At 39.4% G+C, this 16,627-nt stretch overlaps 2 protein-coding genes across 2 annotated transcripts in view; one reads left to right on the plus strand and one right to left on the minus strand.

Annotated features, from left to right (window-relative positions):
* The window catches only part of LOC134791469 (uncharacterized), a 28,099-nt gene that overhangs the window by 10,968 nt on the left and 504 nt on the right, over positions 1 to 16,627 (minus strand). The window contains exons 2-4 of the mRNA XM_063762500.1: positions 15,962 to 16,114; positions 2,721 to 3,473; positions 2,032 to 2,143 (exon numbers count right to left, since the gene is read on the minus strand). Of these exons, the coding sequence (XP_063618570.1) occupies positions 2,032 to 2,143; positions 2,721 to 3,473; positions 15,962 to 16,114 (1,018 nt within the window). The remainder of the gene's footprint in view (positions 1 to 2,031; positions 2,144 to 2,720; positions 3,474 to 15,961; positions 16,115 to 16,627) is intronic.
* On the plus strand, positions 3,449 to 15,944 carry LOC134791466 (phospholipase A2 inhibitor beta-like). Its single transcript, XM_063762498.1, has 8 exons — positions 3,449 to 3,683; positions 3,758 to 3,923; positions 5,567 to 5,749; positions 8,634 to 8,857; positions 11,086 to 11,284; positions 12,550 to 12,728; positions 14,719 to 14,888; positions 15,535 to 15,944. The coding sequence occupies exons 1-8, from the start codon at positions 3,660 to 3,662 to the stop codon at positions 15,815 to 15,817; spliced, it is 1,428 nt and encodes a 475-aa protein (XP_063618568.1). The 5' UTR covers positions 3,449 to 3,659; the 3' UTR covers positions 15,818 to 15,944.

Raw genomic sequence — 16,627 nt, forward strand, 5'->3', positions numbered from 1 at the left:
TTAAACAGTTATTACGGGTACGAGTAGCAAGGAGACGTCCTTTCGCGGGTGAAGTATTTACACGTGACTTTGTCGAGTGTCTTCCCCTCGCCTTTTAGAGTAAAGCGATGAATTCTACGTGTGCGTTAGTTATTTGTAAGAATTGACACAAAATTATAAATTAGATTTCTTAATAATTGGGTAAGGACCGGAAAAATAGGTAAATAAAGAGATATATCACCAGCACCACCAGATCACCAGTCCGAAGGACCCAAAGAACAAACCTACTTTGTTTACGTTAGCATAACTAATTATGACATTACATCACAAGCCATGCCATGTACTTTAATTTATTAACCGCTACAATTCGTTGACATACAATGTTACAAGTCATGTGAGTAAGGGCATAATAACAGTCACGAAAGGGCACGTCTTTTAAAATAGGTACCTAATCAGTGCCCTAAGGCCCAGTAGGCCCGGGCGGCAATATATTTAGGGGCGGCAAATTGTGACAACAAATTCGCTGATGATAATAAGAAATAACTCAAAATGTAGTCAATATGACGGGTGCTGAGAAAGGGGCGGCTACAGGGCCTGGGGCCTAGGGCGGCAAATAATGCAAATCTGCCAATGGGTACCTTGAATTAATATGCATTACTTTATTTTCACGATTATCAACCTGTTCTAAAGAGCGCTGCGTGCATACATTTTCATTAGAACTTGCGTTCATATTGCTTTATATATTGGTGGATGTTTTTAATTAACACCATTGGCGTGTACGCAATATTATAGACGCATTATACGAGTATTACCTAATCTTTTCAAGAAATTTGCAACGTCTACTTAAAGGCAAGTAGGTCCCTTGATATCGTACTGACGTAACGACACTAAGGGTCGGTTGCACCAAAGTGTTCGTATCGTTAAAGAGTTCGCTAAATTTTTATGTATGGAAAGTTTCATAGTAAAGCGCCGGGGCGCGCCGGCTGACGTTGATCAGTCTGTCAAATGTGGTTGGTGCAACTGGCCCTTAGGCTTGATAGGTTATAACACCCCCGCAACAATCGAACGTTGATCATATTAAATTAGGTCATCAACCATAAATCGATTATAAGTTAGCAAGCCAGGTCTCCACTTGAAATCATGGTTACCCTAGTGTTGGTAGGAACTCGAGTTCTTTGGGTCTTAATTTGAAGACCTCAGCTCGTTTTCACGCGACTCTGCGCTTAAAAAACTCCTTGTCTCGAGTCCTTTGTCGAGTCTTTTTTAAGAGCAAATCAAAACGACTCGAGCCTCTGAATAAAGACTCCGTGAACAATTTTATAGGTTTTTCCTAAATAACAGTAAATAAATTAATTAAATTAAACCACAAATTTACATAAAAACCAATGCATTTCAAAATTGTTTGTAACTAAAATCGAGAGTTCTCAGAGAAGGACTCAAGTCTCTACAAGAGACTCGGGTCTCTAACAACTTGAAATAAACTCGAGTTTAGACTTCATTATAAAAGTCTCAAAGGACTCGAGTCCTTACCAACATTAGGTTAGCCAAAAACAATACCTATGAAAACATGATTCGAATGCTGTCAATAGTGTTGATATGGAGCTACAACCAATATTTATAATAGGCTTGTTTTCGGTAGCAAATCGTGAGACATTGAATGGCGGCAACGACGAGGACTTATTGTTGTGGCATTTTAGCTAATGAAACTCTTTGTTTCGGAGGAATATATTTTTCACCATACCAGCTCGAAAAGACTGTCTTTATACGTCAAAAACTGATAAGACTGGTAAGAAAGTTGCATTTTATCCACAAGGGTGGCAAAGTAATCTGATGTTCATAGTTCTGTCTTGCTCACACAGCGGATCCGGGTCCGTGACCGAAGCCTTACATTTCCTCTGGTTCGATACTATGAATGCAACATACCATTTTGTCTGTTAAGGGGCTTGCCAGATAGTGTCCTTGTCGCCGTCTCCCTCTGGTCGCGGCTGCGGCACCGACTGGCCGGTCTCGCCTATTACCTCTTCTCTGGTTCGATCTATGAATGCAACATACCATTTTGTCTGTTAAGGGCTTGCCAGAGAGTGTCCTTGTCGCCGTCTCCCTCTTGCCGCGGCTGCGGCGACGACTGCGCCGATCGCGCCGACTGCGTCTCCTCTGGGTCGTCCTGTGGAAATAAACAGTAAATAATTTAATATAGAAAAAAAATAAACAAATACATCTTCCACATTTTGATAACGTTACGCAAATACAATATTATGACAGAAAATGAACATATAGAAATATACGTGACCGGCATTTGTAGTGGTCCAGTAGTCTAAGTGCCACTTGCACCATCCCACTAATCCGAGGTTAACCTGTTAAACCGTTAACCTATTGTCAAATTGTACTGGTAACCATGGTAATTCCAGGTTTAACCGGTTAACCCCGGATTATTGAATGGTGCAAGTGGCCCTAAGGGGCATATATAATTTATAAGGGGCAATATCGGGCCCATTTTAGCAAACTAGAATGAAGTTCTATGGAGAATTAAAATGAAATTGTGTAGGCTAATCGTAGATTACCTACTTCTTCGGTTAGTTAAATCAGAATCGATATTAAACTTGAATCTTACGGAGTCCCGCGTAAGTCCCAATTCCATTGGCGAAGCTGTCGACTGTAGCCGTCGTTGGCGTCCTTGGCAAGACTTTCCGATGACGGCCACAGCCGTCTGCGCCCGTCAAATGGTTAGGTGTAACAGTTACCTGCGACATCTGAGAGATATCCATCTGCAGCCGGTCGGGGTCGGAGCCGCTACTGCTCTGACTGCACTCCTCGTACACCGACGAGTCCCGCGACTTCTTGTTTCCCGATCGCCCGAACACGTGCTGCTTGTACTCGTCGGAGAAGTTTGATTGCTTGTGGCTAAGCGCTTTGTGGAAGTACGAGTTTTGGTGCTCTGCGGGCTCAGTTTGTTCGACAGGCTCGTTCTTAACGCCTCCATACAGTGACAAGTCCATTTCTTTATGTTCCTGGTCCTCGTGGCTGCCGGGACTGGGCGCGGGCGGCGCGCTGTAAGCATTGCTGTACTGCTCTTCAGGGTATTCGTGCGTGTAGTTGACTTCGTTTGGGTTCGACCGCTCGATAACGGTTGAATAATTCGGTGGATACTTGTGAGATTCCTCGTTCTCTCGCTGTGCTACAGCTACGGCCTTGCTTATGATGTCGATGACGGCATTACAGTGCATTACTTCTCTCGCTCGCTCTGAAGGCGGCAAGCTCGGCACGCTGTTGAAAACTATATGATGATCCTCCGCGGCTTTAACAGCGTATTTGTTCGGGTCGTAGTTTTTTATTTGTAAAAGTGTGACCGCCGCCTGCCGGCTCTCCAAGTTCTTCATCTCTTCTGTAGAGTCCGGCGAGCCGGTGTCGTATTTGTGTTTGTCGAGCAGGTAGTCGTCATCGTTTAGCGGCTTGATGATCTCCTCTAACTTGCAGGCGGTTATGTTCAGGATGTCCTACAAACAGAAGCGAACAATAGCTGAGCAAACACAGTCTATATTAGGTGCACGATAACGACGCCGTGAACCAATAAGCTGGCTCATTTCACGACGGGACGTGATATCGCTTGAACAAACTGATAAGATAATAAACACACAAGAGAGCAAGGTGTTTTTACAGTACCGATTCAAAAATCGAGGAAGATGTACTACTTTACGTTATGCAAAGTGAGTAGTCGTTAATCGGTTGCCGCGTGTGTTTGTGTAGTTGATTAGTACTTAATGGCGCTCTTTTGTTGTAGGTGTTAGTGATATTAGGTTGCGTTACGTCGGGGCTCGCTGTAGCGAAGAGCAAAGAGTGCGACGTGCTGGTAGTGGACGAAGACAACGTGACAGTCAATTGTTCGAAGCGGGGAATCACCGCCATACCAGATAGCTGGCCGGATCAACTGGCCGCGGTAAACAAAGGTATGTCCTATTAGTATAACGTGATTCGCTGCGTTGCGCCACACCTTATTATTGTGCAGATAACTGGTGCATCACAAAAGATACGCTTAGATTAGAATCGCGCTTGTCAATGTTTTGTTAATCGGTTCTCGGAAATAGTACTTAATGATATAATGATACGCGCTATAAAAGATAAACCTACTTAATCATATTACTATATTGTCTGCTTAAGCGCAATAATTACTGGCCTAATTCCGATTGCAATAATTGTATGTAAGTAGGTACTTGTTGTGCAATAAAATATTCAAATAACATGAGATATAGCATTAAATAATTGTCTGTGCCTATACATATCCAGGTAGATACATAGGTATATAAATTATCTTTATGAATAAATGACTTAAACTACGTTTTATGATTGTCTCCTATGATCCTATTAGTCATAGAAGCAAATCACCCCTAGGTATAGTTTCTTGAATGGCGGCAACTAGGTGAGTCGTTGGTTACCCAATTCCAATACCCAATTCCATTATTATTATTTATATTATTACCTATTTCTAGTCAACTGAGCACTTGAAGTATTAAAAATTTTATCTTAATAAACTCTGGCATGCCCATTCAGTTTTCGATGAGCCCCACTAAGGTATTGTTTACCTATTAATAGCGCCAAAAACATAATAAAAAAAATAAAAAAAAAACAGTCGAGCGCCATTACAGTTCAACCACTTTATTTTTCTTAAAATTTGAGCAAAAAAAAAAGATAACTCGTTGTCACCCTGTGACTGATGATAAAATGTCAGTTTAATTAACGCTGTATAATGTAGGGCGACCAAATTTTAGTTTGGGACTTTGATACTAATTTTAATAAAGATGCCTGGGCATTCTCATCCACACCGCGGCATGCCTAAGGAAGCCTAGGCAATATGCCGAAGGATACCTTGCCGTGCCATGCCGATAGTGGGCGCCGGGCCTAATTTATAAAGTCGTCTTGTATATCCAGATTCCAGAGACAGTCCAGACTAGGTAATACGAAAATATATATAATAAATATTTTTAACGTTTACACTAAATAACAGAATTTAGTGATCGGCCTTATCGCCAATATTTGTACGAACATGAAAATGTATTCCATCTATTGATAACGTGTATCCGATAGTTATCGTTATCTGAAATGATGAATTTCTTCGCAAACACTGACTGTTGGTTCTGAGTAGAGTGCTTCCACTCTAGATACTTTGTTTATATAGTAACGATACACTGATAGCATACGGGCGTTGATAAAGCTATGGCATAAGATATACTGTTAATACTGTAATTCAAGCGCCTTTATTGACAAATTTTGCAGTTAGGTACTGCATTATTTATGTATCCGTCCCGAAGCTTTTCATACAATCGTTTACAAATTCCTGCCTAGAGAGTATTAAAAAGCCTACATAGGCTCATCACACCTTGGGACATTTAATTATATTTTTAACATTGTAAAAATACCTGCAACCATTTTTTGTAAATGACTCAAGTATAAATATAGTTTGAGGCATTGATATCCGATTGATGCCTAACGAAGCGTCACTATCAATGGAAATATTCCTGTAATTGTATACAATATGACGCTGGAAGCAGCGTACAGCGTAAATTAGAAACTAAGGCATCTTATTACGTTTCAGATAGCCAGGTGCGGATAACACTCTTCAACAACAGTATAACCGATGTGACGCAGTTCCCTGCTGCACCGGGCGCACGTGTGGCGATATCTCTACGGGCCAACCGCATTGTTGAGATACGAGACGATGCCTTCAACAACATAGAGCGACTGTTCTTCTTGGACTTGAGCTATAACCGCATCACAGGTACAACAAAATAGTATAACCGATGTGACGCAGTTCCCTGCTGCACCGGGCGCACGCGTCGCGATCTGGGCTCGGAACCGGTTTTTTTAAACCCCAAAATAGCCCAAAATTTTTAGTTATTTTATGCTCTTTACGTAGGACTGAATCATGTATTTACGTAACAACTTCGTATTATTAGATTGTCCCATTCAAAGTGAAATAATAAACCAAAGAACGAAAAAGAACGTAATAATACCGGTATTTTTTGTATGAAGTAAAAACCGGTTCCGAGTGTCTCACGATCTCTCTGCGAGCCAACCGTATTGTGGAAAACGGGACGAAGCCTTCAACAACATATAGCGGCTGTTCTTCTTGGATCTGAGCAACAACCGCATCACAGGTACAGCACACAGTATATCCGATAGTACACAGTTCCCTGCTGTACCAGGAGCGCGCGACGCAATCTCTCTGCGGGCCAACCGTATTGTGGAGATACTAATGTTTTATTGTGTATTTGACATATACTTAGGACGCAGATTTATACATAGGTATGATCATATTATTTATCACTTTTGATATGTTGAAACTATGATAGGTGAAATAACCACACTTTTTCCTTTTTTAACTTTTTGGTGAGGGCAAATTTAATTCTCTACAATCATGGTCACCATACAAAACCTAATTAATAAACATAAAACCTCTTTAACCGTAATGACAGCATTTTGATTACGAAGAAAATAAACTGTCAAACTTGAGTGAGATACGAGTTTTCAAAAGTAACCAGACCGTGATGACAGTGATGACATTCAATTTGACACAGAATATCGGTAGTTTAGCATTCTAATTTTAGAGTGACCATGCATGTCGTAAATAAATTAATAACTTTTTTTTTCAACACGACTAGAAAATTAACGTTAACCTCACTAATACTGATACGAAACAGTTGCTTATAATTTACGAATTGCGTAGTGTTAGTCCTGCTCACGTCTCCTGAATCAGCCTGTATACCTACTTTAAAGCAGCAAGCGAGAAACAAGCACGAATATAAATAATATAATCTTTGTACAATTATTGTTTTAGCTGAGCCTCTGTACCTTAAAGTTCCTCAATAAGATCAGCGGTGGCGTAACAAAACAAACACTCAAGACTTATGTACCTATAGTAACTATACCTACATAATTAGAACATACCTACTATTAGAAATAAGTAAACAGTAGGAAATTATACTGTAATAGTAAAGTCAGCGTCAAATAGATGGTAATGGCCAAAGTGGCCAAATATATCGTAACACATCCTTATTTCTATGGTAACAATGGTGTGTTACAATTTTAGTATCAGTAATTATTACCAATTATTTAACTAGAGTTAGACCGAGGTAAGTCTGCAACGATTTTGATAGCACACGCAGTGCAAGTGTTATTAATTTCCTAGAAGTTTGACGTTTAAAACCTGACTCTATCGTGTTTATTTTTGGGAGTTCTTTTAAATTACAGCTTAAGTCTTATAAAACGTGTGTCTCAATTACTGACATTAAATGTTTGCGATATCTGCATGAAATGAGTAAGCCAATCAAACAAGATATGCGTATTTTAAAATACTCGTACTTATTTTATTTGGAGATATGCAAGCGACCGGGTTACATCATCCTTAAAGTATTAGATAACTAATCTTCGAACAATTCAATGTAATCATTTCAAACACATACACCTACATTTTAGTAGGCTATTAGGCTAGCGTTTCAGAGATTTCACTAAATCTACAACCTCTATGATACTACTGCAGACACATATGTATCTAAAATAAGTATATCACCTAAGTCCAGTACGTCTACCATCAGTTTTGACATTGACATATACGCTCACGTCTACGTAAGTTACTTTCTATGCATCTCGCTCGTACACGCATATTAGTGCAAGCGAGATGTACAGAAAGTAAATTACGTAGACGTGAGCGTTATGTCAATGTTAAAACTGATGGTAGACGTACAGTACGGTTACCATCAGTTTGTCACTGACATAAACGCCGTCGAGAACGTAATTTACTTTCTATACATCTCGCTCGCACTCGCATATTAGTGCAAACGGGACGTATAGAAAGTAAATTACGTTCTCGACGGCGTTTATGTCACTGACAAACTGATGGTAACCGTACAGTTCTTATCTTTTTCGACACTAGTGGAAGAGTTGTTTTAGATTTGTACTTTGTACTACTATGTAGATTCAAATTGCTTTTATGCGTGTCTGGCTAGAGTTTCAATCGATTTTAGAATAGTACAGACACATAGGTAGATAAATAAAATGTTTATAGATTCGCGTCAGTTAATATACCTTTTGTCACATCATAAAACTCCCCTATAAATTAATCATTTGAAAATTGATGCGGATAAATCGTATCTCATACAAATCAATGATGCGATGTCTATTTTAGATACATATGTAATTTGTAGTAACTACCGACTAGCATTAAGTATTCAATTCAAATCATAACAATGCAATTATAATATTGACCCTAGGTCAAGTCCGATTTATCATTCTTGATTGTAAATATTCTAAACATAGAATTTTATATTTAAGTTGTCGGACATTGACCTCTCTGTCATGACCAGAATAGATATTGCCGACATAGCGAATAACTTATTCTATATATACGACCTTTATTACTAAGTATAACAGGTATACATATACCGCATAATATATATGTACTACACTGGCGGTTAGGCTTTAAAAGTATACTTAGTTGGATTTAAAATTAGCAATTTAAACATTTTCATTGCCTATCGTTCGAATTTATTTAATTTTTACATGTTTAATAATAATGAATAATTATCAATTGGTACAGAGCCCATTGGCGACTTTAGGGTTGTGCGGAGTAGTAATTTGGTTAACTTTATCCCTTCATATTCCAGGCGAGGTACTCCGAAGCGAGATATTCCAAGGGCCATACAACGATGGAGTCTACGCCGACATCGCGCTGGAGACCCTCGACCTTGCCCACAACGAGATCCACTCCCTCGACCGCTACCTCTTCCAGTACACGCCCAATCTGACCCGGCTGGACTTGAGTGACAACCCTATTGAGATACTCGACCATGTCACCATACTTGCGCTGTCAAGCGCTACTCAATTAGAGGTAAAAGCCTAAAAGGACCGATTTAAAAGGTTATTTTAGATATGATTACGCGCTCGACTAATATCTATTTCTGAACTTGTAATATCAGACTCACTTTACCTTAAGGGCCATACCACACTAGCGTCTTTTGAGCGTCGGCGTCTAGTCAGCGCTATGGAAAATGGCGTCGCTGCGCAGTTGCGCCAACGCTGCGTCGAGCAGCAACCATAGAGTTGACTAGACGCCGACGCTCGGAAGATCTTTTGAGCGTCGGCGTCTAGTCAGCGCTATGGAAAATGGCGTCGCTGCGCAGTTGCGCCAACGCTGCGTCGAGCAGCAGCCATAGAATTGACTAGACGCCGACGCTCAAAAGATCTTCCGAGCGTCGGCGTCTAGTCAGCGCTATGGAAAATGGCGTCGCTGCGCAGTTGCGCCAACGCTGCGTCGAGCAGCAGCCATAGAATTGACTAGACGCCGACGCTCAAAAGATCTTCCGAGCGTCGGCGTCTAGTCAGCGCTATGGAAAATGGCGTCGCTGCGCAGTTGCGCCAACGCTGCGTCGAGCAGCAGCCATAGAATTGACTAGACGCCGACGCTCAAAAGATCTTCCGAGCGTCGGCGTCTAGTCAGCGCTATGGAAAATGGCGTCGCTGCGCAGTTGCGCCAACGCTGCGTCGAGCAGCAGCCATAGAGTTGACTATATAGACGCCGACGGTCGGAAGACGCTAGTGTGGGACCTCTATCCCTTTGACCGCCAAAGACGGCAACTGACACGCGCGGCTACAACCTAATATCAACCGCGTTCAGACAAGGTTCATGATCACGCACCGCGATAAGCGTGCCGTTCAAAGGGTTAACAAGTGACCGTACACTCTTTAAGCATAAAAAAGCTAGCCGTATTGTATCAAATCGTAGCAACAAATCGGAATTATGTAATTATGTAAGAATGCTATTGTAGCAATTTATTGTATGGGTATTTTATCAGTTCCCTGCTGAGTCACGTTAATCAGTCAGTTACATGTGATTGGTACCAAACCTTAATCTAACATCACTACACTTTATAAAACAAAGTCTCCCGCCGCGTCTGTCTAAGGGTGTGAGATAAACTCAAAAAATACTTATTTTCATATGGTTTTCACCTATCAATAGAGTGATTCTTGAGGAAGGTTTAGGTGTATAATTTATTAAGGTTTTGTGTTACCCCCCGTGCGAAGCCGGGGCGGGTCGCTAGTTTAAATCATAAAAAGAAGTTACAGTTAATTTATAACTGCTCAGTTATCAGAATTTAACATTAAATTTTTTGACATAACCGTCATCTTATGCAAACTACTTAATTGCCAACCGATGACCGTTCTAATCTTACGCCGAAAGCATTTATGTAACGCCTTTCAATAACTAAGAGATAACCGCTATATGAATCGCCTTCGCGTCATCATATTCGCCAATTTACATATTTACGCATGGGTTTTTCCAGCACTGTCTTAATAAGTAGCCCAACGTAAACATCAATATAATTATATTACACTTAAGCGAATGATAAGTACGAATCTGGAAGAGTGAACGACCCAAATGACCCTACAGTTAAAATACCTACAGTAGCGGAAAAGAAAGCTCAATTTAGATTAGATAAATTGTATATACCTAATACTAGACTAGCTCTAAGACACCTAAATGCTTATTATGTATTAAAGTGGATACATAACATAGAGCGATACACTGGTAATGGTATATACAAGATGTTTTTTTAAATTAACGGCAATATTTTGCGATGTGAATATACTCGTAGTATATAGGTCATGCTGAGCAACTTTTACCAACTCCTAAATCGCGAAATAGTATACGCGAAAGTGTATAAGTAACAAAGTGAAAAAATAATATAAAATCAAGTAAATTAGATAATTAGTAATTACACTAATTACGCACATAAACCGGTCGCCTAGTTTTCAGACAGGCGCATCCACGACAAGTTACAAACACAAGTTATATAGTGACATTAAGCGCCTCTTGCACCATCACACTAACCCGAGGTTCATCGGTTAAACCGTTAACCCAGTGTCATATTGTACTGGAAACCATGGTAACTCCAGGTTTAACCGGTTAACCCCGGTTTGGTACAAGTAGCCCTTATAGTGATACCTAACCTAAGTAAACAGCAATAATTATAAATTTTTAACTCCTTTAGGTATTACCCAGGGTGGGGTCGAAAACTTGTTATTATGACGATAAATGACAAATGTTTATATTTTCAGGTCCTCAACTTGTCTGGCACGGGCATAGACGACATACCCCTGGACGCGTTCCGAGGTCTCGTGAACTTGCAAATGATAGATCTGTCCAACAACAAGTTCGTGACGGTGCCCGAGAGCCTCAGTCTGGTCGGCACCACTTTGAAGTATCTCACGTTCAATAACAATCCCATAGTCGAATTGAATGACGACAGTTTTATTGGTAAGTCTATACTTATTTATACATAGTACACAACACATACCAAGACTAAAAGAAGAATTTAGCTAACTCTAGTGCTATTTTAAAGAAGACACTGTACTGGTTCAAAGGTATTTACTATTTAGTACAAGATAATCCAGTCTTAACAAATTGATCGATATCATGTTTCCTCTACACGATGGGCCAACGCCGGCCACTCCAAGGGACGCAGCCAAGCGGTAGAATGAGATAGCAATATCACTTGCTCACTCTAACGCATAAATGCGTCCCTTGGAGTGGCCGGCGTTGGCCCATCGTGTAGAGGAGCCATCACGTGTCACGTTATCTATAGCTACTTATTTCGCTTAGTTGCGAAGACCAAAGTTTAGGTATATGTCGCATTGGCAAATTTTGCTAAGAATTATTATAATTGCCTACAATTTGAATGACTTAGCTGGAAAGATTGAAAGTTGTTTAAAAATATTTTATTATTGAGGCTAATTACTTCATAAAAAAAATCTAGAGTCTGTCGTGGAAATAGAAGAGTCGTGGAATGTATTGGGTTTGGCCCCATACATTCCACGACTCTTCTCTTTCCTAACAGACTCTAAATATTGTATAATATTTTATTTCCGTCATAAAATACCGCTATCGTCCGCTGTCTGCTAATAGGTAGATATCTTTTTTCTGATAATATCAGGCAGAAATCCCGAGATTCCCAAGTATACCTCATGACCATATCTCGGATCTCGGAGTCAGCAGCAAAAGTAGCACTAAAGGGCGTAGTGTTCAAAATCAACTGAATAAAACTTTATTTCTATCAGAATAAGAGCGCGTGTAGGTTTGAATGCCTCACCCGCTTAGCTACTTCTGCTGTTGAGTGTTGACTGTAGAGTTCGAAGCCTTTCGTCTTTATGCACAGGGGGCCTCAGTGGCGGATTTGCCCCAAGGCCCAGTAGGCCCGGGCCTAGAGCGGCAAGATATTAGGGGCGGCAGCAAGGCAGCAGTCTATAGATGAGTGCTGAGAAATGGGCGGCTAGTAATTACTAGAGGGCCTGGGGCCTAAGCGGCCAACACTGCACATCAGCCACTAGGGGGCCTAGCCCAGATGCCAAACGCTAATGTCTCTCTGTCGTACTAATATGGAAGGGTGACGAGACAGACATTACCGTTTCGTTCGGCGTTAAGGCGCAATCGATTAGCATCTTGGCTAGTTTTGGACGATAAAATGACGCCCAGCGCCCAGCCGGGTTGGATAAATGACTTTACAAAATACTATCTTTCCCTAGGTTTATCAAACTTATTCGAGTTGGAAGTTGGCGAGAACCAACTTCTGGAGGAAGTCAAACGGAGCACGTTCACGCCTCTGAAACGATTGAAGGTGCTTCATCTGTGTCACAACCCTAACCTGAGGTTCATCAGTCACCTCGCGTTCCGTGGACTCAAGGACAAGTGGACTTTGAAAGAGGTTGGTAAGCTTTTTGCAAGCATAACTGCTGCAGTGCACTGTAACTTTCTTCTTCCTTGTATGGCTTTTTCTAAGGACTGCAATAGGCCGGTATGGTGTTCTTCAAAAAATGTGTGTAGGTATCTACATATCTACACTCAGGGTTAGGAAAAAGCGTGTGACTGAACATTCAAGAGTCCATTAAATTACGTGAGCCGTTTTAGCACCAAGCGGTTGTACGTTTGTTTGCCGCTTGCCGCGCGGCGGTAACTAAAAACAACTACGATAAGTTTATGTACCGACAAATGAGTCCAAAAAATGATTTCTTTATAAATTAAACACATATAGTATGCACGTCAATCTAATGCAGAAACGGGAATTCCCACGTTATCATAAAGATTTTTTTTTTAATTCAAAATGATAATAATTCATCTTGGACGTTAATTATACTAGTCGAGAGTCGAATTCACTTTGCTCAAAACAGCTTTGGGCAAATTCAGAAATAATAATAATCGCGGAAAATGTTTCATTGGCTACCTACTGTAAGATAATGATCATGATCGTAATGCATACTTGAAGCTATCAACAAACAGATTATGCAAAAGTGGAAAAACAACTCTTGCTTAAGTCTTAATTAACCCCTTAATCATCAAACGGTAATACCTTTTCTTATGAGATTAATCTGACACGGGTGTTGAAAATATACCTATGTTTTTTTTCTGCACTTTATAACGCAACGGTGGTGTACCTGTACTCGGTAATTTATCCACATTTAAAGTTGCTGATAATACGCTACTTATTTTAAAATTCAAATTATTACTCTTTTTGCGTTACGTTGAAAACCAACACAAACGCATCCAGTTTCCTAATCATAATAAGCATGGATATTGAAGAAACACTACTGAATACAGTGATTACATTGTGTCACGGATATAAGCAGTTCTTACGCTATTGCTATTATAAAGGGTTGACTAATGCAATTAAAGATTGCTAAGACAGATATCAATGGAACCTTTGCTATTCAATTATACATATCTGGAGGACGAAAAAAGCTAGGAAAACACATAAACCCAAGTTCAATCGATTTTTCATCCTCTAGAAACTTTATCAAAGTAGTTAGAGCCGATTTAGAGAATACATATATTACTTGTTTAATAGTACAATTTGAATGGACAAATAACTTGCTCTAACCACATCACATACATAATCATGTTATAAAATGTATGCAACAGAATTTGCCCCAGATTGGGATTGCTTACTTGACAGCAACAAAACTGGGTCGTCTGATTAATCACTATAGTGTTTTGCTTGTTTAGTATTAATCAATATTTGATTGCAAAATCCCTTATCTGGACCAAAATTCTTTATCACTAAGCCAATTTGGTAGTGAATAATTTAATAGTTCCACGACCACTCTGTCAAGAGTGTCCCGATCAAGAAGAAGAAGAGAATTTAATAGTTATCTAGTACCTACACTGCAAGGCTAGCTTAGCTTGGTTTGGTTTAAGAGGTCAATTAATGTATATATATTTGTTTCATGGTATTCATTCATTTTATTCTTTGATATATGAGGTTCCTATGCTGTTGCCAAAAGTTACCCACAAAACAAGCCTTTTTGAGCTTATGTACCTATACCATAAAATAAAATGGTCTTATTTTGCCTTATTGAGCTTACTGTGGGACTAGGTCGATCTGTGTAAAATTGTCGTATAATATTTATTTATTTATTTGCTCTTTACCCACAGGGGAGCAAAGTAGGAGCATTTCATGGTAGTTAATTATGTAAATATTTAATTATTGATATACATCAATGTTTGTATTTATACGTGAATAAATAACAAAAACAGAAATTATAGTTATCTGCACAAGAGTGCTTAGTTATTTTAAGCAGACAATTAAAATTTATATTCATATAAAATTTAAAAACAACTTAATGCAAATTAGTTGATACAAGATAAACACTTTTAAGTGTAAGATTGTTTCTTGAAATTTAATGATCTTATTTACCCAGGTATACCTCGATGACAACAATTTGAGCGAGCTTTCAACAGACCTGATGCCATGGGGTAAACTAGAAATTTTGGGAATGACAAATAATGACTGGTTATGCAACTGCGATTTGGCAAATATAGTGACTAAGCAGGAAGCCGGTACCAAGTTTAAGTCTGGGGAAATACCTTAGTAAGTATAACTAAAACATTCTAGAATTGTATGTATCTACTCCATATAAAACCTTTAGCTTAACAAGCTACATCTTATAATCTGTTGCATCTAAAGTCATGCCATGCTACATATTGAGTTTAGCAAATAGGATCCAACCTGTTTACTTTTATATCTCTTTCCCTATGCTATATCTATGTACATAGTACATACATACACATATTTGAAAGTTCATTAAAATCAAATAGACAAGATGTGCCAAAGTTTGAGCAGTGAACACAATAACAAGATCTTATTTTATTGAAAGCTATAAAACTAGTAGTTAAAAGACTAGTTAAAAGACTTTATGACTAGAGCCAGTAATAAATCTGAGGCTTATCAAGTCATCACCATTTATTATGTCCTATGACCTATTTTGTTCGGAGCAGACCTTACCTTGAAAATAATTATTTTCTCAGCAATAATCTAACTTTATTGCACAAAGCAAATTACAGATTAATTGTGTGTATGTATATTGTATGTCTATTTCTTAGACTCATTGTGACACTTCAACAGCTCTATTGATATGTTATATGTATTGTATGTTAATAGATTTATAATTATTGTGAGGATGGAATAGATAATAATATTTACATAAGCTTTAGGATTGATTTTTAATTTTTTTCAGTTGTGCAGCCCCGATGAGATTAGCTGGAGAGTACATAACTAACATAACAGGATTCTGTCCAACATTAGACTCAACACCTGAATCAGCAAAAAATAAGAAATTCAGCTTTGGCAACCTACGACCTAAACATCTACTGTGGAGCATTTTTGGAGTGGCCATGGTAGCACTATTTGGAATGCTTCTTGGTTTACTAGTGAATACATTGAAAACATTTTACAAAACAAAAGTCAAAAGTCAACCAATCAAATATGTCAACATCAATGCTGATTCCAGCTTTGCATAGAATTGTATTTTCATTTATATTATGTATATTGTAAAGAAATTTTAGAAAGATAAATTATTATTAGTCCATAATTAATACTGTACATAGTTGTTTTGTTCATAATTCAAATAAAGGTGCTAAATTCAAATTTGTTTATCAACTCACCTCTTTTGGGCCTGAAAGTGAATTGGCATACTGAAGGAACTGTTCTAGTAGCCTTTCTGATTTGTGTGACAACTCTCTGAAGGTGTGGAACTCATCAAGCTTGTGTGCACAACTCCCACACACCACCTGGGGGAGCAAGTCCGCCGGAGATACCTAAAAACAACATTCACATCAAACAGTTGCTTCACAATATCACTACAGGTGATGTGGCCAGTGACCTTTCCCAAGCATAACATAATCACAGCTGATGACTCATACCCATTAGTTGGTAATCTGATAGTAAATGACAACAAAAATTCTCAAACTTGTTAATGATCAATGCAAGATAACAACCAAGATAGAATGCAGTCCCCCTGCAGATTGATTCCCTTTAAATACACTTCTATATTTAGACAATATTGGAATCTTAAAATAGCTTGGTGTATAATGAAATAGGGGGAGTGCATGCATCAGAGGTGGATCGTGGGGGCCGCGGCAGGAGCGGGTGGCCGCTCGCAAGAGCGCGCTCCGCTGGAGGCGCGGCGAGATCACCGCGATCCTTTGTTATCAGCCGCGGCCGCGGCTCACGGCGGCTGCCACCCGCCTCGCCTATCACTTCCACGAACCACATTAGTCATACGCTCCGCCACTAAACGCGTGGGCCGTAACATGATATCACAATGCGAA

Source organism: Cydia splendana, chromosome 6, assembly GCF_910591565.1.
Source record: "Cydia splendana chromosome 6, ilCydSple1.2, whole genome shotgun sequence".
In the NCBI taxonomy this organism is placed as follows: domain Eukaryota; kingdom Metazoa; phylum Arthropoda; class Insecta; order Lepidoptera; family Tortricidae; genus Cydia; species Cydia splendana.

Coding starts and splice junctions, on each gene's coding strand:
- LOC134791466 (XM_063762498.1), top strand. CDS start 3,660: ATGTACTACTTTACGTTATGCAAA. Junction 3,924..5,566: donor ACTGGCCGCGGTAAACAAAG/GTATGTCCTATT, acceptor ATTACGTTTCAG/ATAGCCAGGTGCGGATAACA. Junction 14,889..15,534: donor AAGTCTGGGGAAATACCTTA/GTAAGTATAACT, acceptor AATTTTTTTCAG/TTGTGCAGCCCCGATGAGAT.